This window comes from Macaca thibetana, chromosome 15 (genome assembly GCF_024542745.1).
Source record: "Macaca thibetana thibetana isolate TM-01 chromosome 15, ASM2454274v1, whole genome shotgun sequence".
Lineage (NCBI taxonomy): Eukaryota > Metazoa > Chordata > Mammalia > Primates > Cercopithecidae > Macaca > Macaca thibetana.
This window is the reverse complement of record NC_065592.1, coordinates 80,884,769-80,905,646: the sequence shown is the minus strand read 5'-3', so window position 1 is coordinate 80,905,646 and position 20,878 is coordinate 80,884,769. Positions and strand designations below refer to the sequence as shown.

General features: G+C 41.0%; 1 protein-coding gene across 2 annotated transcripts in view; it reads right to left on the bottom strand.

The window, feature by feature from the left end:
• Nucleotides 1-20,878, bottom strand: part of PGM5 (phosphoglucomutase 5) — a 180,145-nt gene that overhangs the window by 24,796 nt on the left and 134,471 nt on the right. For both annotated transcript variants that reach the window (XM_050761744.1, XM_050761745.1), the window contains one exon: nt 9,018-9,152. In XM_050761744.1, coding sequence (XP_050617701.1) covers nt 9,018-9,152 — 135 coding nt within the window. The remainder of the gene's footprint in view (nt 1-9,017; nt 9,153-20,878) is intronic.

Genomic DNA, 20,878 nt, shown 5'->3' with positions numbered 1-20,878 from the left:
GAGATCTGATCATAATGTTTGGCCAAGAAAAAGGCTTATAGTCATAAAAACTCTAAAAAATCCTGGTCTACGATAGACACTAGGCCCTGGCGGAATCTCCCAGATTCCTAACCAAGGGAGTTTTTCACATGCCATCAGATGACCAACCCTCCCAGGGGTGTTCTCAGCTCCAGGGAAAACAATATGTAGTAATGGCAGAGTATGAGTCCAGATTTCAATATCTAAGGGAGGAAAAGAAGGACTGTTTGCCCCGGCGTTTTGTTTGCCTTTTCAGAAAGTACTCATCTAAGTAGAAATAGAAAAAAACCTATACATCTTTGCATCTTTCCAAGTTTAATTCCCCTCCAAGAGCCAGTTATGAAAATACAGCCATATTAAATTCCTTAATTCCTTTCTACACCGCTAGAGGGAAATCTAACCCACCTGACCAGAACTTGTTTCTTCTTTAAAAAAAAAAAAAAATTATAATTACGGAACTAAAATTTTAAGACTGACACTTACTTTGAGACATTATCCTGCTCAATACTTTCTACTCTTGCCCCTGTTTTAAAATTATTTGAATACATGTAGGCAAAGAGACTTAGAAAAGCACAAACCAGCCATCCTAATTGGGCAGGAGGCTTGACAGTTGAGAAATTGTTCTAACAGTCAACCTGAATCTCTTCCAGTTCAGCTTGAGTTTATTTCCTCAAATTACATATTCATTAGTTATGGAGAACAGCTGGTCCTCTTTCCCAGCCTCACATTATTCCTTATATTCCTGAAGACCTCCAAGTCACGCCTCTCGTCTAAAGCGGAAAGAGCCAGCTCCTTAACTTGGTCCTAGAGGTTAGAGCCCAACTCTTCACCAAGTGTTTCTCTTCTAAACTCTCTCTTCAACACTTTGCCCTCCCCCATAGCTCCAAAGTGCAGCAATACCGACCAAATTCTGAGGAGAAAAATAAAATGAGGTATTTCCTCATGTTTTCCCTCATACATATGGCTATTAATATATCCTTGCTCAGGTTTTCTTCTTAAATAACAATGTTTTTATTTATTTTTAAAGCTGAATTTGTTTTCATTTTTAACTACATATGGGAAAGTAAGGAGAGGAGATACAATTTTTTTCAGGGTTTGGGGGGCTATAAACTGTAATCCAAAGTTGACCCAAAACCAGGACCGAGGCACAACTTTTAGCTCTTTAAATCACATATACCTGGTATGGTCCCAAAATCATGCTCTCATACACACATGCATGTACACACATATACAAAAATCTTTATCTTGTCGTGAAAGTACATGGCTAAGTGAATGAGGATTTGTGTCACTTCTGAACTCCATTCTGTTTCTCTTTCACATCATGTGTATTATATTCATTTCTAATTTATTCTCCAAGTTTTTGACTACTCACTCTAGATCCCCTATGAACTAGAAAAGATATCCAATATTTATTTAGAATATTATTTCCACAATGTTTCTAAATCCTATTCATTGCTAATTCAAAATTAGTACAGAAAACGGGTTGTTTTTAAGGCACTGTTCACTTTTATAACTGTTGTTAAAGGAAAAACCTTAAACAAATTTAAGAGTTTAACTGAGCAAAGAACGATTCTTGAATCAGGCAGCCTTCAGAACCAGATAGGTTCAGAGCAACTTGGAGCTGCCACGAGGTCAGATAACATTTATGAACAGAAAGAGAAAAGTGAAGTACTGAAAGCAGAAGTGAGGTCCAGAAACAGCTGGATTGGTTACAGCTCAGTTTTCGCCTTATTTGAACACATTTTGAAAAAGTGGCTGCCTGTAATTGGCTGAAACTCAGCCGCTGTGATTGGCTGAGACTCAGCTACTTGTCACAAGAGTAGGTTATAGTCTGTTCAGTCTGTTTACACATCCAGTTAGGTCATAGTTCACTATGCATGGAAAAACCTTTAGGCCGAACTTAAATTATGTAAGGAGGCAGCTTTAGGCTAAATTTCTCTTAACAGTGTGGAATAACAAATACATTTGGTGTTTGTCCTCAATTTCTGGCACAGAGCTCCTAAAACTTTTGGAACTTCCTGAATGATAGGAGTGTCCTTTGTTATTATTTCAGCCACAGCAGACTTTATGCTAATGAGGGACTCTTGGTGAGCCCCAACATAGTTTCAGGTGGAGGGCTGGCTGCCAGAGGAACCAAACAGGTGGCTACAGGGCTGTAACATTCAGCCCCACCCCGTGACCTACAGGGAGGGGAGCAGGGCTGGAGACCAAATTCAACCATCAAGGGTCAATGATTTAATCAACCGTAATTACCTAGTGAAACCTCCATAAGAACCCTTCAACAGGGTTTGAAGAGCTTCCAGGCTGGTGAACACATCAAGGTGCTGGAGGGTGTCTTACTCAGAGAGGGCATGGAAGGAAGCTCCATACTCCTTCTCCACACCTGGTCCTATGCATTTCTTCCATTTGGCTGTCCTGGGTTCTAGCCTTTATAATGAACCAGTAATGCTAAGCAAAGCACTTTCCTGAGGTCAGTGGGTCATTCTAGTGAATTATTAAATCTGAAGGGGGGTTGTAGAAAACTCTAAATTTGTAGTTGGCAAGGCAAAAATGTGGGTAGCCTGTGCACCCTATTTGCAGCTGGCATTCCTACTAGGAGCAATCTTGTGAAACTGAGCCCTTAACCTGTGGGGTCTGGGCTAAATCCAGATAACATCAGAACTGACTTGAATCGTTGCACCCAGTTGGTGTCAGAGAATCATAGAATTGATTGATATGAGGAAAAAGCCTCTCAATAACACTGAACTGAGGCTCCAGAGGTAGTCTTGGACTCAAGCACAAGTAAAAAGAAATTCTCTTCTGGGCCTTCAACGTTAACATGGGCAACATGGATTTTGTTATAAGAAAGACTTAGTTTGAACCTCCAGTCCAGAAACTACCCACTCCATGAATCTGAATTGCTCCCTGACTCAGTTTCCTTTCCTGCAAAAGCAGGATAATTCTGCCATGGGGCCACTGGAACGATGAATAAGATAAAGGATGTTTCTAGAATGGAGCCTGCATATTGCAGGGACCTTAAAAATGGCATTTATTTTATTCAAAACCTCAGTCATAGGAGGAAACCCGATGATAGCACAAACATTCATCCTGAATACAGAATATTTCAGCTTCTTGTGTGATATAATTGGGCTGAGATATTCCAAAGTAATTAATGGTCAATATTGCAATAATTTGGCAAAACTACATTGGGCATTTACCACATACCAGGTGCACTGGGGCTACAGGGAACTAATCTGACAAAGTCCCAGCCTCCTGGTGCTTCCATTCAACTGGGTGGAAACAGACAATAAAATAGAATAAACAAATATATATAGATAAATATATATACATATATGTAAGATGAGGATAAATGCCATGGAGAAAGCAAAGCAGGGTAGGGAGGTAAGAAGTACCTGCATGTGAGGGCTATTTTATATCAGGTGGCCAGGGACACCCTTACCGAGAAGTAAGGAGACAAGTCATGCAGATGTCGGAAGGAAAAGCATTTCAGGCAGAGGGAACAGCCATCATAAATAACACAAGGCAGAGCGTTCTCATCATGTTCACCAAACAGCAGTTGGAGTGGAGAGAGAAGCGGGAAAAGAGATAGGAAATGAGGTCAGAGGGAGAAGGGGGCCATTTCCAGTATGTCGTTCAAGATCACGGTAAGGGTTTGGGCTCTTCTCTGAATGAGGTGGAGGGGAGGATTTTAGCAGAGCTATGAGGTGGTCTAACATGTTTCAGGAGAATCACTCTGATTGCTATGCTGAGAACAGGGTGGGTAGAGAATGGGCAAGTGTGGAGGGAAGGAGACCAGTTAGGAGACTATGTACTGTGCTAGAGAGAACAGTGCTTGGCCCTGGGTGGAAATGGTGGAGGTGGTAAGATGGGGTCAGATTCTGGGTGTGTTTTGGAGGTCACATTGATAGGATTTACTCTTGAATGAGAAGGACTGAGGCATGAAAGAGAGGAAAGAAGAAGTCAAGGCTGAATCCTAGGGTTTTTTGGCTTAACCATTTGGAAGAATGGAACTGCCATTTACTGAGATGGAGAAGAATGAAATAAGCAGGATGCTGGAGTTTGTTTTGGAGGCGTGCACAGGAGGCTGGTGGGAATTCAGTGTTGCACATGTCAAGTTGGTGATGTCTATAAGACATTCAAGTGGAATCAAATAAGCAACATAAATAGAAGTCCAGGAGACAGAGATCAATGTGTGGAACGGTATTAAAAACAGGTGCCGCTCATTCTACAGTTTTAAAGAATTCAAGGTCCTGCTGCTAGCACTTCACAGTTCACTTAGCTCTTTGCTATTCAACAGATGGCTCCTGGACCAGCAGCAGGGAGGCTTCTAACAAGGCTTGTAACAAGCCTGGGAGCTTGTTAGAAATGCAAAATCTCTGGCCCTCCTCATACCTGAGTCAGAATCCACATTTTAACACATTCCCAAGGTGATTGACCGGTAATTAAAGTTTGAGATGCACTTGTCTAATTAATATCATCCGGGAAACTTTTAAACATCTACAGGTCCCACCTCAAAACAATTAAAGTAGAATCTCTAGGACTGGGACCAAAGCATAGGTACTTTCACCAAGTTGCCCGAGTGGTTCTGATGTGCAGCCTGGGCTGAGAACCACTGAGCTGACTCTTCTCATTTCTGTATGTTCCCTCTTCCAAGTTTCGTTGCTAGTGTTCTTAGAAAGCCATCTCCACAGAGATATGCAGTTCTAAGAGAGGATGCACGCTGGTAGCTAGAGTAATCATGTCTCCTGGTTTATTGGGGACAATCTAAACATAATTACTGTTATCTTTCACTCACAAAAGTACAGATCCCCAACTTTTGCTAGTTCTACTTAATGATTTTTCAATCTTATGATGGTGTGAAAGCAATACACATTCAGTAGAAACCGTACTGTGAGTCCCTATACGACGATTTTTTCACTTTCAGTATAGGATTCAATCCATTTCATGAGATATTCAGCACTTTATTATAAAATGGGGTTTGTGTTAGATGATTTTCCCCAACCATAGGTTAATGTATGTTCTGAGTTTGTTCAAGGTAGGCTGAGCTCAGCTCTGATGTTCCGGAGGCGAGGTGTATTCAATGCGTTTTCAACTTATGATGGGTTTATTGGGGTGTAACTCTGTTGTAAATCTAGGAGCATCTGTATTCTGGTTTAGATTACAAATCATATATTCTCCCTATGTAAAACAAAATGACTCTATACTTTATTTCTGGATTACAAAGTCTTATTAAGAACAGGTAGAACACAATGACAGATGACCTTTGGTTTGACAGGTGAATAAATATGAGGGACCTGGTGCTTAGGTATTAGTCGTTAAAGCCTTCTAGGTACAGCTTATCAAAAACACATACTTAAAGCCGGGTGTGGTGGTTTACACCTGTAATCCCAGCACTTTGGGAGGCCGAGGCAGGTGGATCACTTGAGTTCAGGAGTTTGAGACCAGCCTGGCCAACATGGGAAACCTTGTCCCTACTAAAAATACAAAATAAGCCGGGGATGGTGGCAGGCATCTGTAGTCCCCGCTACTCAGGAGGCTGAGGCAGGAGAATCCCTTGAATCCAAGAGGTGGAGGTTATAGTGAGCTGAGATCATGCCACTGCACTCCAACCTGGGCGACAGAGTGAGACTCTGTCTCAATAAAACAAAAACAAACAAATATTTAAATTCCTCAATTTTCAGGATGACTGGGGGAAAATCAGGCCCCTCCCGAGGACTGGGGTGCCATGGGGTGTGACTGTATTCTGCAGTGAAAGTACTAAAGCCAGGGGTTGATTAGCCACAGGCTGATTATCAGTCTGTGATTTTCCTAGCCCTTAACAAAACTTCTCCTTCCTTTTCCTTTTGGATCTTCTATTGTTCCTTAACTACTCCACCCACAGGCTGAAAGGGACAAGGGAAGAAGGTCAACGAGAAGCTAATTTAGCAGCCCTGCTAATAAATTGGATGGGAAATAAAATGGAAACAATTGTACTGTTTCTGGTTACCTGTGATTTTAAACGCTTTTGGCTCATTCCTTTTTCCAAATGATTACCAGCTGGTTTGAGGGTTCATTGAAGGCCTAGTGATTGCTGGTAAAATTAAAATAAACTTGTATTTTAAAAACTAGGTAGTCTTCCAGCAACAAGCCTTTGGAAGCTTTCCTTCCTGATTTACCAAGGACACAGAGTGGGATCAGGGCAAGCACCTGCTCATTTCATCAGGGCCCTCCCTGGCCCATTCTCTCCTTACCACCAATTTGTAGGCACACATGGATAGAATTTTAAAACAATATTTTTGATGTAGATAAGAAATTATTTGACATTAACTTAAAACAAATAGCATAATCACTGTTCTACAAAAGGATGCAAATGGAAAATCTACATGTGAAGGTATGGTCTAAATGCATATAGATTATATCACAAGTTTTCCTAATTGCATCACTAGGATTGTTATGAGTACGTCTGCAAGGCAATCAGTGTAAATGTTTAAAATATGCTCTGTTCACATGTGTTCAAAATGTCTGGAAAAGAAACTATCCATGGGCAAAGTAAAATAGCCAGATGCTAATAAGCCAGTTGAAGGGAACTCTCTGTTCTCTTGCAAAATAATTTGAGTGTAGATGGCTATTGAGTTAGCATGGGTAAAACATTAAAAACTCCCTGTTGAATTGGAACAAGATTCACAATGGAATCTTTGCAGGTTAGAGAAGGTGGAAGGGGTTCTTTCTGTAGCTGAGAAAGCAACACAAGCAGGTCTTTCCAGTCAGGCCCTGATCAGGAATAACACTAGCGGCTTCAGGAGTACATCTTACTTTGATCTCTGTTCAGTTAATCAAAGGCTTTTTGGAAGGCAGAAGCAGGTGGTCCTGGAAAGCAACCTTATAAGGAGCCTCCAAAATGCTCCAACTTAAAGGCTTAGGTAGAGTTCAGCAGTAATTAAGACAGGTTGGCCTGCTGAGAGAATCTTGCTTTCCCTTAGGTGGTTAGATTTCTTTTAAAGTCTTACTCTATGATATATCCTGACTCAAAGCTATTACGCAATAGGGCTTAAGTTGGTGAGTGAATGATGTATGGTATTTTAACAAGGAGTTCTATTTTAATATAAAACTTTTAGCTAGATCATGTGCTACATCCTTGGGGGCCCATCTAGCCAGGTCTAGGAAAACTCTTGTTTCTGAGGAGAAGGGAGGGCAAATCAGCAATTGCAACAGGAACGTCAGTGAAGGGATTCACCAACCCTTCAAAGTGGCAAATTCTTTCCACCAACAGGATGAGAAATGTGCAGTCATGGGGACCAAAACCAGCATGACTTATGTTTCCTTTACTCACACGACCTTCTAAGAGTAAGCCGATGGAGGTTTTCAGCTTCAAAGGAAGCCTGGGCGGCGGGGCGGGGTGGGTTGGAGGATCAAAAGCACTGCTTTTGTGGACTGCCTCAGGGAGGGACTCATGTGTGCATAGGATTGTTGTGACACTTGTCTAATGGCCTGGTCTCAGTCCAGCGTGGAAGGTAAATAAAAATAAGCAAATATCACAACCACTTACCCTGTGCAAATAGGGAAAAGAATGTTGAGGAAAAAATAGCCCGGAGTCAGAGTGAGTCAGAGTTGGTGAGGCCAGGAATATCATTCCTCACCCTGTACGTAGCTCTGGACTTTTAGGCCCCTGCTTTAATCTCCCTCCCCAACATGAGATGTAGAATAGTGTTTTATTCGGAAAGACAGGGTAAGCCTCAAATTCTTGCATGATTTGGTACTATCTTGGGCGAAATGTACTCACTAACAAATTATTTTGGCAGAGTTTGGCCCATTCCCTGCATGGAAGGGCTATGATCCTGAGAGGAAAAGCCAAGGTCTTCATGCTGGCCACATGCTTTGCCCACTCATGCTCTTGGTTAACCCTGAGAACAGCTCTCAGCCCCCTCCAGCCTCTCCTGTCCCATCTAGGATGATTTTACTCCAGGCAGATCTCCTGGCTGCAGGGGTAGGTGTAAGGATCTTAGCACCCATTATTACCAAGTTCTTTGAGACTCTCCAAAGAAACCGACCATGAAAAAAAAAAACACAACAACAAACAAAAAACAAAACAAAAACAAAACACTAAACTACTGACAAAGAAAGAAGACCCTCCCAGGTATCTTACTCCATCAGGGCAAATTATAGCTAGAAATTCTGAGCACCTCTAAAATCAGTAGCAGTGAGTATTTCTCTGTTTCTCTACTTTTCCACAAAGGAAGTATGGCAGGTAGAACAAATGTTTTCATGTCAAAAAATCATCTTATCAAGGACCTTGCTTTGAAACCTGGATTGAAGACCAAGAAGGCAGGAGCAGCCAGCTGTATAGCTTGAAGTACCTAACATTAGAGTGGGTTGTTTCTGGTATTAATTAATGTTGCCTGGAGCGTTAATGCATATGGGAGTAGAGAGGCTTATGGTTGTGTTATTTATGATTTTTCCGAGTTCTTAATTGGCCTTATTGTTGAAAACATGAGAAGATTTTGCCAAGCACAATCTAGCTTAGCCTTGTTAATGTCCTTCCTTAACTTAAAAAGCCACCGATATCCTCTCCTCTCAGAGTAGACAATATAGCAATCTCAGAGACAGATCCCATCTGTATTGGCACCTCAAGGTCATGGTCCAAATATCTGGAGATTCAGAATTTACATGAGCATAGTCAAGGCTCTGAGAGTTTCACCAGTTTGACTCTAACGCTAAATTTCCTTGTCCATAAAAGGTGCCTTTTCTTTACCCCAATTAACAAACCACTGAACATCAAGAGAGGACAGTTGTTTGGGACATGCTGGTCTAAACAGATTACAAATCGATGCGAGAGAGCAATTTTTCTGTTTCAAACACTATAATGAATGAATTAAACTTGCTTGGAGTTGCACCGAGCTTGTCCTCCAGCTGAAATTATCACCTACCTTTCCAGAAGGTAAAATAGCCCTATTAAAGCCCCATGGAGCTAAATTTGCCAGGAGCTGCGAGACACACTGCTGGGAGCACAACTGTTTCTGTACCTGTGGCTCCTGGTCATGGCCGCTGGGGTCCCTCTCATAGCTCTCTGCGTACAGTCTGAGGGTGGCCCGCACACCACTGGAGGAACTGAGCCGGAAGATGAGCCGTGACGCATCCGAGAAAATGATCCTCAGGCCCTGAGACCGAGAACATCCAGAATGGAGCAGTGAGCAAATGAATACACAAGTAATAATCATTAATACCTGTCATAGAAATCAGCATGTTTTTATACCTCAACACAATCAGAATCAAGACTATTTATATATTGGCTCTGGACACAGGGCATGTGATGAACCTACTTAGAGTTACCCATTTGTCTCTTTATTCTACTTCCATTGCTTTGTGGTTAATGTGGGGAAAGAGGAGCAATGCTGTGAACAGATACTCGAGTTCTCTTGGGCTGGTGATATGGGAATCAGAAAGAAGTGGAAGTCACAAGGATGAAATGATATTCAATAAATATTCCTAGGGCCAAAGTTTGTCCCTTGTAAATCTGTGGATGCAGTGAAAGTAGGCAATTTGTCTATTACAGTAAGATGGATTGCCCATATTAAAGTTACCCTGGCATGAGGTTAGGCTGCAGGTTCCTCTGCTGGCAAGGGAACCCTCCAGTGAAGTGCCCAGGGCTGGAGCCTCAGCTAGGCTCTGAGGGTTGCCAAGTACACTGCCATCCTTTTGTCTCTGTCCTTTCTTCCATCAATCAAGAAAAATGACAAGTCTCAATTATTTTAGGAGGTTTATTTGCCAAAGTTAATGACGCACACCTGGGAGACAGGTCTATGCCTTTCTCTGAAGATGATTTTGAGGGCTCCAAATTTAAAGCGGAAAGGGCAAGATATTGAGAAGTACACAATTTTCATGTAAGAGGTGGGTAGGGAAAAATAGTCATTCATGCCTTTGGTTCATTGAAGCTGCATTTTTTTTTTTTTTTAAACATAAGATGACACGGACAAAGGAGGCAGAGGAAAATTGCAGGGAATCTGCATTTTACATAAGATAACAGACAAAACTGGGCCGGGGGAACAATCAGATGTGCATTTATGTCTGGCAGGCCAGGGGTGGCTGCACCTATAAACTATCAATTTGCATTGTCATGGTGAAATTTTAATAGAAACACCTTTAGAGGAAAGATCTAGTAGCTCACCAGGAATTCCCTTGTGGGCAAAGCATGGGGGAGGCACTTAGCTTTCATCTTGTAGTCATCTTATTTAGGAACCAAAAGGGGGAGGCAGGTTTGCATGACCCAGTTCCCAGCTTGAATTTTCCCTTTGGCTTAATTTGTTTGGGGGTTCCAAGACTGAATTTCCTTTCACACTTCTTACCTGACTTCTTCTTTGGCCTGACCACCAGAGTGGGGTGGGGTCAGAGCTGTGGCCTCACCTACTAGTGCTGCCTAGGATTAATTCCTCATTGGCTCAGCACAGCTCCATTCGCTATATATCTCTTCTCAGTAGAGGCAGGGATATTGTAAAATTATGACCATAAGATCATACTGTGACTTCTGTTGAAGGAAATGAGTTCTCCTAAGACAACTGATAAGGTAACTCTTGTAAATAAGCAAATTGGCAGGGGCCAGGGGAAGGAAGAGGAGGGAACAAAATAATATATCTGGTGACTTGTTATTTTGGAAAACTTAGATATCTCAGGAGACATTGATATCAGGCATTCTCCCAAAGCAATTTATCCTTGAAATTTCTCTGGCCTCAAGTCCTGTTTAAGAATAAGCCATTAGTAAAAAAATACATATACCTGCTGCATATGTGACTGCAATTGTTTACCCCCACCCCCATCTGGTGGTATCTGCTAGGGGACACTATGGTTCCATCTGAGTGGCTTTCTGCTTTTAAGTTTCCCAAATAAATATTTTAAATTCCCAAATAAAAAGCTTCAGTTTCTTTTGGAGTGGTTCAATGTCTGCCACAATTTGTGTAACCAAAGGGAGCTATCTCCCCTACTGGCAACCAATCACTCTGTAATACTGGCTTTGCAAACAGGATATTATTATCCAGGATTTATTCACTGGGCAAACATTTTAGAGCAGCCCTTATGGATTAGGTACTGCACTAAATCCTGGGTATATGAATATAAAGACACAGTAATTGCCCTCCTTAAGCCTGGAGTAGTTTATTACAACGAACAGAAACTGCCTTCTTAACCACCTTATGCTGCTGGAGAGGTGAATAGTTACAAAATTCCAAACGGAGCAAGTGAAGCATTTACTGACTGTTTACAAATCCCTGTATTTCAAATTATGTTCAAACTGACAATAAAGCCCCAAAGATCTCACAATTATATTAATATTCATAGCCTTGTTTTTACAAACTCTTTTGAAGCTGTTACTTATGTTTAAGCCTACATTCCCATTGTCACTACACATGGCGCATGTGACTACATGACTCTGCTCAGAACTATGGCTTACCCATAAATTGATTAAAGCAATATCTAAGGATGAGGTCCTAACCCACCTGTTGCAGATTCCAAGTCACTTGGGGCTACTTCTTCTGATGAGCCCCTGGACTCAATCCTTTAAAATACCTCCCATTAAACAATTAACCTCTCAGATTCATTTTTGACCAGTGAGGGGGAAATTTAAGAATTCAGGTCATACCAAACTATAAACATGTGTTGTCTGCTCATAACTAAGCCTTTTAAAAATGAAATAATGTTATTGTTTTCCCCTGTGGTTAATTATAATGTCTTTGACTGTACTACATGCTACACACCTAGAAGATTGTTAGAACTTCTGTCTGGTAGCCTGGAATAGATTTCTCACTTGGAAAGGTGATGAAGATGTGAATAGCAAGCATCAGTCACTGGAAATGGTCCAGCATCTTCCCTCTTTCCTAGGAAACCAACCATGAGATGTTAACTGAGAATCCGTGTTGCTTTTCAAGACCATTCCAGGTGAGGAACATCATAATTCTTCTTCTCCACAGGGAATGGAAGGGTTTCTTTAGAGCCAGCCTAGTTCTGTGCTGCAACAATCTCAGCACCATGTCGGCTGAGGGCCCCTTTTATGTGTGAATAGCTGTATTGGATTGCTTTGGGATCTGCATGTTCTTTCAACGAACATAATGAATTTGCAACCCAAACACGAGCCATGTTCTTTCCATCATGTGCCATCACACAATAGCATTTAAACTATGAAGACAAAGTTACCACTGACCAAGACTTGCAAAGTTACCAATTGTTCCTGAATTTCAATGAAAGAATACCAATAATCGCATTTATTTTTTAGGTTATACCAGGGGTTGGCACTATGTAGACTGTAGGTAAGAAGTTGACCTGCCACCTGCTTTTATGAATCAAGTTGTATTGGGGCACAGTCATGTCCATTCATTTATATCTTGTCTATGGCTGCTTTTGTGCTACAGTGGCAGAGATGAATAGTTGTGGCAGAGATCATCTACCCCCCAAGGTATAAAATATTTACTACCTAGCCCTTTACAGAAAATGTTTGCTGACCCCTGGTATAAGACATATTTACAACATAGAATACTTGCCCTTTATCCCTGCACCAGAAAATAGAAAATATAACCATTTGAATTATCCAAATCTCAGTAGAGAGAAATTATGTTTATGAAGATTGTTATAAGGATATAAAATCCCTCCATTCCCTGGTGTTCCAGCTTCTAGTCATAGGTTCATCTGAACCTGTATTTGGCTCAAATCAATTTACCTCTCACCACCTACTGCTAACATAAATGAATTTATTAAATTGCACTTTAGTTTTATGTTCTCACTTTCATTGCAGGATGCTACAAGCTATGTCTTATAAAATCCACTTTTGTAGTCAGTAGCAGAAATATTGTTAGAGGCTGTATGAAGCTCTGCCTGAGACATTTCTTCAAGAGCCAAGTATTAGGAAAGCCTTTCCTTCCCTAAGGAACTTGTATTCTTTTTCTTTCTGACAATAAGAACTCTGCAACTAACCACATTTCCCTCTTCGATATGGCTGCCAGGATACTTAATGCCAAATTTGAGGTTCAGCCCAAGTGGATCCTTATGACTTGCATGACTATAAATTTTTCTTCTTCTGTTCTTGACTCTACTTTTACTTATATATTCCCTAGTCTTGATTTATGTTTCTTATTTATATTCTAACAACTTCATTATGTGTGTTTTTGCCACCACAAGTCTTGACGAAACAAGGCTCAGTGAAAATGAATAAAACAAGTTTCCACTGCAGTGTTAATCCTAAAATTTTGGACTTGCTGAGTTATGACTTTGGGTTCTTCATTAGCTAACAAGCTCTGGGAGGACAGAGCCTATATACCTCGTTCATTACCATTTTATCCACATAGCTTAGGACAATGCCTGGCACACAGTAGACCCTCCATAAACACTTGTTGAATGAATGTCACTGCATGTTCGACAACTAAAGTGAGCACCACTGCAGTCCCCCTGAGGCAGTCTCAGAGAGCCTCCCTTCACATTTAGCAAGGATCCAGAGGCTACATGAAAACACGTGCACATTCTTCATGGTGAACTAGAGCTGATGTATCTACCTTGAAGGGTGGTTGCAAAAGATAAACTAATAAATAGAAAGTGCCTGGCATAGCATCATCATGGCAGGGCTTGACTGTTGTTTACTCCTCTGCCATTTCTCAAGATGTCCTGAGACAAGGGCCAGTTTTGGCTAAAAACAATGGAGTTGAACCATGGTGGGTTCTTGTCCCCAGAAGTATGGTCTTAGACAAACCATTAGCTCATTAATTGCAAACTGCTACCTATTGGAATCAGTGGGAGGTCTTTAAAAAATGGTGCCTGGCTCTCACCCCCAACATTGTGATTTAATTCTTTTGGGGTGTCACTTGGGCATTAGGATTTTAAAAGCTCTCTGGGTGATTCTAATGTGCAGTAACTAATTGCAATAACCTCTTTTTTCTGGGCCACTTGCCTCATCTATCAAGTGACTGGACTGTGTTACGTGTCTGTTATAAGGAAGATCCCTTTAGGATTTAAGGTTTCATACATAGGCTATCACTGCGCTGGGATCTTAGGAGGGCTGTTAACACAGTGAGGCTAATAAATCAACGTCATGCCACTGAGTCCTGAAAGCTTCCTCCTGGGGCCTTGTCAGCAGCAGAACTACCTCTTGAACCATCTGACATTATTATTATTTTTTTTTTAGCACAATCTTCGAAGGAATTCCTGGAGCAACTGTGAAAGAATTCATGATATCTCCCTAGCCGCAGCAGCTAGAGTAGCCAGAATATCCAGGATGACACACAGCCACACACTCAAAAAAGGGAAAAATATGCTCTCCTTTATTAGAAGAGAATGTTAGTTATATGGTGGGGAGGAGGGTGGGTATCAAAAGAACACTTCAGTTCCAGCTTAGTGTTTTCCTTCCTTTTAAGTGCCTGTGGTTGTGAGCTTTAATGATGACAATGGAGTTCTGCTCACCTTAGCTCTGTCCCAATGAAGAATGGTTGTTAAAGGATTTCATATCCCTTGTCCATATGCAGCTATCTCCACACAAAAATCCTCCAGTGTGCTTCCAGTTATCACTGTGGCATCTCTTTTTCTCCCTGGATTTGCCCCCTCTTTGATTTACTGTTTATGAAGAGTCAGTTTGGAAATGGTACAAGAATAGCAACTGGATAAACTCAGGCTAGAATGCTGGCTCGATCACTTTTTAGCTGGTGGTCTTGAGTCACTTAAGCTCTCTAAGCCTTAGTTTCCTAAAAAGAGATGAAAAATAATACAGCCTAGCTTATTGGGTTGTTGTGAGTGTCAGATCAGAAAATGTATGTGAGAAGTGCTTTGAAAATTATCAGTATCACCATATCAATATTATTCTTATGCTAAACTTTTAATCAAAATGGTGCTATGCACGAAGGCTTTAGTTAGTAATCATTTGCAAAATATGAAAGGTTGGAAAATTTAGGGCGTAGCACCATTTTCATTGAAAGTTGTTGGCTTGTGATGTGATGGTGCATATTTATTTATTTTTAAATTAGGCAGAATTAAGGTTGATTTTAACTTTGCTCTGCCCTCTGAAATCACTACTAAACTCATGGATCTCTTGCAATTTATATTATCTTTACCTCTTATTGAACTGGCTTATTCCTTCATAATTGGTCAATTTAGACCCTTAACATCCTGAAAGAAGGATCTTAGAGTCGTTCTTGCCGATTTCTCTTTTTATTGAAAAGAAAGAAGTTAAAACACTTGTCAAGGTAACATATTTAGTAAATGGAGGAGCTTCATTTACTTCCATGTAGGTCTTCTGACTCTAGGCTTACAATTTGAGGTTGAACCATATGCAACTACTGATATTCATACATTGCTTTTCATGCGAAATATCTGAAAAATATCTTGTGTTTTGTATTTTTCCCAAAGCTGACACAGAGCCTTATGCAGAGTAGGTGTCTGATAAATGTTTCATAAATAAATGTTAGAGTTTTTACTGTTTTTTTTTTTTAATTTTTAAAATAAATCCTTGTGTAAATCAATACAGGGAAATCTGTAAGTTGCTAAATGCACACGGAGCTGCCAGATGTTAGTTTGGAGACTGTAGGACATGTTGCAGCCAGGCAGGGAAGGGTGAACTGTACATTACCAACAGTTATTTGGCAGCATCGGACCTAGTCAAATACTGACTTAGGATGAATTCCAGGGAAAACAGCATATGGCCCTGCAATCTGGTGCAGTGTCGCATATATAGTCAGTTGGCCACACCAGGCATGTGAACCTGGAGACAGGATGGCCTTGGAAGAGAGAGACTCTGCGAGCCTAACTCAGATGTTATCTCCCACAGGAAATCACAACGATTTATCTGGAAAGCGTCAAGGTGAAGATACTGCTTTGTAACATCTGAACCATATTTTGTAGAAGCGGGCATGCAGCCTAGAAAGCAGGAGATTTGGATTGAACAGACATATCTTTCCACATACACCCAAAAAAAAAAAAAAAAAAAAACCCACCTAGAATTACTCATTTTTCTTTAATTCATAGAGTTACCTGTGAGCATGAGTTCAAAAGTGGTTGAGCAGGCAGCAGTCAGTCCATAGGGTGCTTTTGTGTGAGTGAAAAACAGGGGCTCCCTCTCCCCCCAGCATGGATAAATTGCAGAAAACCATCCTTCCTTTGGCTGGCTTGGACTTCAGCTTCTCCTTCCCCATTAGGCTGGGTGCCTTTGTGCAGTGTGCTGACTGCACAGCCATACTCAGCTGCCCTGCTCTTGGGAGCAGTTCTCACCCAGTCTTTTTTTTTTAAACCAACCAGCTCTCTTGGGGGCTAACAATTGCAAAGAACTATCTGGGGAAGTCAAGGTCAAATGACTCCTTACATGTTCTTTTAAAGCACCCACCTGGAAAAGCCATCCTAGGTGATGAGAGGGCTGCTGAAGGCCAAAGATTTGAAAGCTATTCTTCATCCAAATTCCAACTCTCAAAACTGGAACAATGGAACAAAATCATGCACGTTCTATTTCCCCATTTCTTTGGCCAATGACTGCTGATCCCTGTTCACACAATATCTACCCCAGTTCTGGGATATTTTGGAGTCAGACACACTTTACCCAGACAGCAGCATAGCTTCCTCCCTTAGTTCCTGTGATCATTTGCAGCTTTTCCCTTTTATATTTTTATTTCCTGGTGAAGCTCACCCACCGACAACACAGAGACATTAGTATTCCAATAGAAAGTCATCATGTTGCCATTCTAGAATGCTTACATGTTTGCTACACATTTTAGGACAATTTTACTACTGACACTTTAGACAACAGTTCTAAAAGAATCAACTTATACCAGGATAAGGTAATTCTTTATAACAAAACTCCAGTTAACCAGAAACAGGGGGATAAGAACTTCCTGACTAACCAGAAACAGTGTCTCCCTCATTCTATTATCTTTCTTGCCTTTTTTATAATTTGAGATGAGATCTCACAGTGTTGCCCAGGCTGGTCTTGAACTCTTGGACTCAAGCAATCCTCCTGTCTCAAGTAGCTGGGACTACAGGCATGAGACATCACACCCAGCTTCCCATTTTATTTTCAAATCAGCTGACAGGTTTGCACTGAATATGTGTTTGGCCTTCAGAGGACAAATAGGAAAATCACAGGAAAAGTGGCTAATAGAAATTTTTTTTTTAATTCATAGTTTTCAAAATGTCCTAGCACAAGGCATAGTTAGTGCAATACAGAGCCTGACTGTCTTTATTTTCCCCAACCACAGTGTTGTAGAATGAGCACTGAAGTTGAGAATCCTAAACACAGTTATTGTAGCATCCCATTGAGAATGCCTATAAGAAACCTTGGCTCTTTATCTGGAGAGCTAAACAACCCTATAACCACCACATTGGACTGAAGAAAAGCACAGTCTGATAAAACGGTTTCACCTGGGCTGCCTTCTACCCATTTTTCAGGGTATGGCTTAGATATCACCTCCCCATGGAGAGCTTTCTAGAGCCATAGTCTAGTTCCCCCTGCCATGCATGCCAAATAAGTTCTTCCTCTGTAATATTGTTCAACAAACTCTACGGTAATTAGAGCTTAATATCAATGTATCTTCCCTACTGCATTTTAAGCAGCAGACAGGAATCTCAACTGTCCTGAATACTGTTGTATCCTCGGTGCCAGTGAGCTGACTGGCGTCTAGTAGGTGTTTGGTAAATATTCACTGAATAGATGAAGATGTAAATGAATCCACCTTTAACAACCTTCACCATATTGGACTAAGTTAGGAAGGGAATATATGTTTATGGCAGAGATTCTTTTCAACATCACAATTTTCAAAGAAAAGGATTTTTTTTAACCCACATCCAATCACAATATACTAAATGTGATAATAGCCCATTCACTTAAACATTTCTGTGACTCAATGTAGAAGGGCTATTTGTGGGTATGCTAACTTTCAGATTTAACCAAATTCTATAGGTAGGTTAATCAGTTTGACTAAAATGATTTCTGAGACTCTACTTCCAGATGCGCAAACCACACTCCAGCAAATGGCACTCCAGCAAAACGGACAATGATAAATTGTTACGATTACAGTCTCTCAATTACTTCATTGATTAGAATGTTATCAAAGCTGAAGTTGAGGCTGGGTGCAGTGGCTCATGCTTGTAATCCCAGCACTTTGGGAGAACGAGGCAGGCAGATCACCTGAGGTCAGGAGTTTGAGACCAGCCTGACTAACATGGTGAATCCCTGTCTTTACTAAAAATACAAAAATTAATCAGGTGTGGTGGCACACACCTGTAATCCCAGCTACTGGGGAGGCTGAGGCAGGAGAATCACTTGAACCCAGGAGGCGGACGTTGCAGTGTTGCAGTGAGCCAAGATCATGCCACTGCACTCTAGCCTGGGTGACAGAGCAAGACTCTGTCTCAAAAAACAAAACAACAACAACAAAAACAAAAAGTTGAAGTTGAAAGTTGACTAGCTAACTCTGAAGAGAGAAGAACTCAATCTCAAAGCTTCAGATTCTTCAGTTGATACGATTCAGTTGCTTTTATACAATGCTGGGGACAACGTCTTAGTGAGCTTCTTCATATTTGTTGACCAGGGGTTGGTAGCATCAAGGTACATATTAAAACACCACATGCTGGAAATAAAATGTGATTTTGAGATTGCCAATTTACTGTTTCTAAATACTGAAATTAAAAAGAGCAGACACCTTCTTGCAAATTAAAATAACTCTAAAAGAAAACTGACTTCAAAATCAGTCTTCAAAGTGTACTTTTTCTCTGAACTGAATTCAAATGTGTTTTTTTTTTCCGGGTTAAGGACAACATCAAAATGTTTCCATGTAACCTGCTTAACTTGAAGAGGTATTAATCAGCTCAGAGTGAGCCTGACATAATCAAACTGGACTTGGCTTTCCACATCAGCTAACTGGTATGCATTTATTTACATTAGCTTTTTAACCATCAGCTGAACTGTTACTTGCAGATGACTTCAGCACTGGAAGAGTTTCATGATTTTTGAGCTTGTTAGATAGAAATACAGGAGTTGGTTTGGGAGGCTGAAGTGGGCGCATCACTTGAGGTCAGGAGTTTGAGATCAGACTGGCCAACATGATGAAACCCTGTCTCTACTAAAGATACAAAAACAATTAGCTGGGCATGGTGGTGCACACCTGTAATCCCAGCTACTCAGGAGGCTGAGGCACAAGAATCACTTGAACCCAGGAGGCAGAGGTCGCAGTGAGCCAAAATCATGCCACTGCACTCCAGCCTGGATGACAGTGCCAGACTCTGTCTAAAAAAAAAAAAGAAAGAAAAAGAAAAAAGAAAAAATAACAATATAGGATTTGGATGAGTCATAAAAAGAGACTCAGTTGCTTAAATTTTGCTCCCAAAGTGTCAACGTTTCTCATTTCAAAGTCAGTTTTCAAAATATAGGTCATGGTTCTGGATTGATACCCACCATAGTGGCAATATGCTGTTTCTCAGTGTGGAGCCACTTCTGTCACATTGTCCTTCACTCACAATACCAGAATTGGAGTATTCCTTCTATCAGAGCTGGGGGAGCCTCAAAACTGCGGCACTGAGTGGGGATTCCAGGACTTAGGTCACATGTTAGAGATGGAGAAGAGATCATAGTAAGAGACAATCTTCATAATATTCTTTGGGATATCGACGGTGAAGGGAAGAAAGAGCTCACCTAGCATGATGGATGGAAACCCTCGATGTTTGCACAATGAAGTTGCCCCTGAAGAAAGAGTGGCTCACCCTGCAACCCATATGAATCACACAACTCCTGTCTGTCCTATCTCTTTAGAAGGCATAAACTAGGAACTTCTTTAACTACTTAGCAATTTGATCAAAGTGCTCCCCTATTCTCATTGCAGCTATTGGCTTATTTTTTTTCCACTCATACTTGAAGAAAATAGCATCAGTCCGTCATTTATGTGACTAGATTTTGCTTGAAAATAGTGACATTCCTCATGAAGATAGAAGGAAGAACTGCAGTTGTTGAACCATGCCTCATGAAAATGCTTTCTAAATCAAACAGAGTTTCTCTTGGGCCCTGTATAATGGAAAGCACACATCAATTTTTCTCTTGGCATCCAAGGCCACACATACATCAGACACTTGGAGGCAGCCATAGTAAATCCCATGAAACCGAACATGCCACATTGAGGCCAGGGAGGTCCCTGGGAGATCCTGTCAGGGGTTGAGAACTTTAGGGTTTCCTTCTTGCTCCTTGAATGGTCCCACAGAGCTAGGCAGGATAGACTTCACGGAACATTTCCACAGCAGCAGGGTTCACAGGAGTGGAGTGGTTATCACCAGAACAGGATTTTAATTTCATTTTGGATGGAGAAGCATTTCTACTTTATCTCTAGAGATGTATGTGAAACAGCATTTTCTCCATGGTTTATTTCCTGACTCTGACCTCAGGTCAAGGACATAAAGGAGACCAAGCTGCCTTAAAAAACCTTTTGCTTTCTGAAGCAGAGTGTGTGTGTTGGGGGATGAGAGAGGGGGAGAAATGTGAGTTTGAATCAGTTCCCAGATGACTGAGAAACTGAAGGGGCCTTCTCAAATCTTTACGTGACACTGCAAAATTGTGTGTTTTTTCTCTGCTTTTCTTATCACCTGTGGTTCATTAAATGTTTTTCCAAGGATGCTTTTTTAATATAAATAATTTTATTTAACCAATTGCTATCATTTGTTATGTGCCAGGATTTTAAAAGTATTATCTTACTTAATTCTCCCAAAGGCTTATATGAGATAGCCACAATTATTATTCCTATTTCACAGATTTTAAAAAGGCAGGTAATAGGGGGGTTGAATAGCTTGCCTAAGATACCCAGCAAGGAGGTGACAGAGTTGAGGCTCAAACCCAAAACTTTCTGACTTTAAGCATGCACACCCAAACACTGCTCACACGATTTGCAGTGGCACC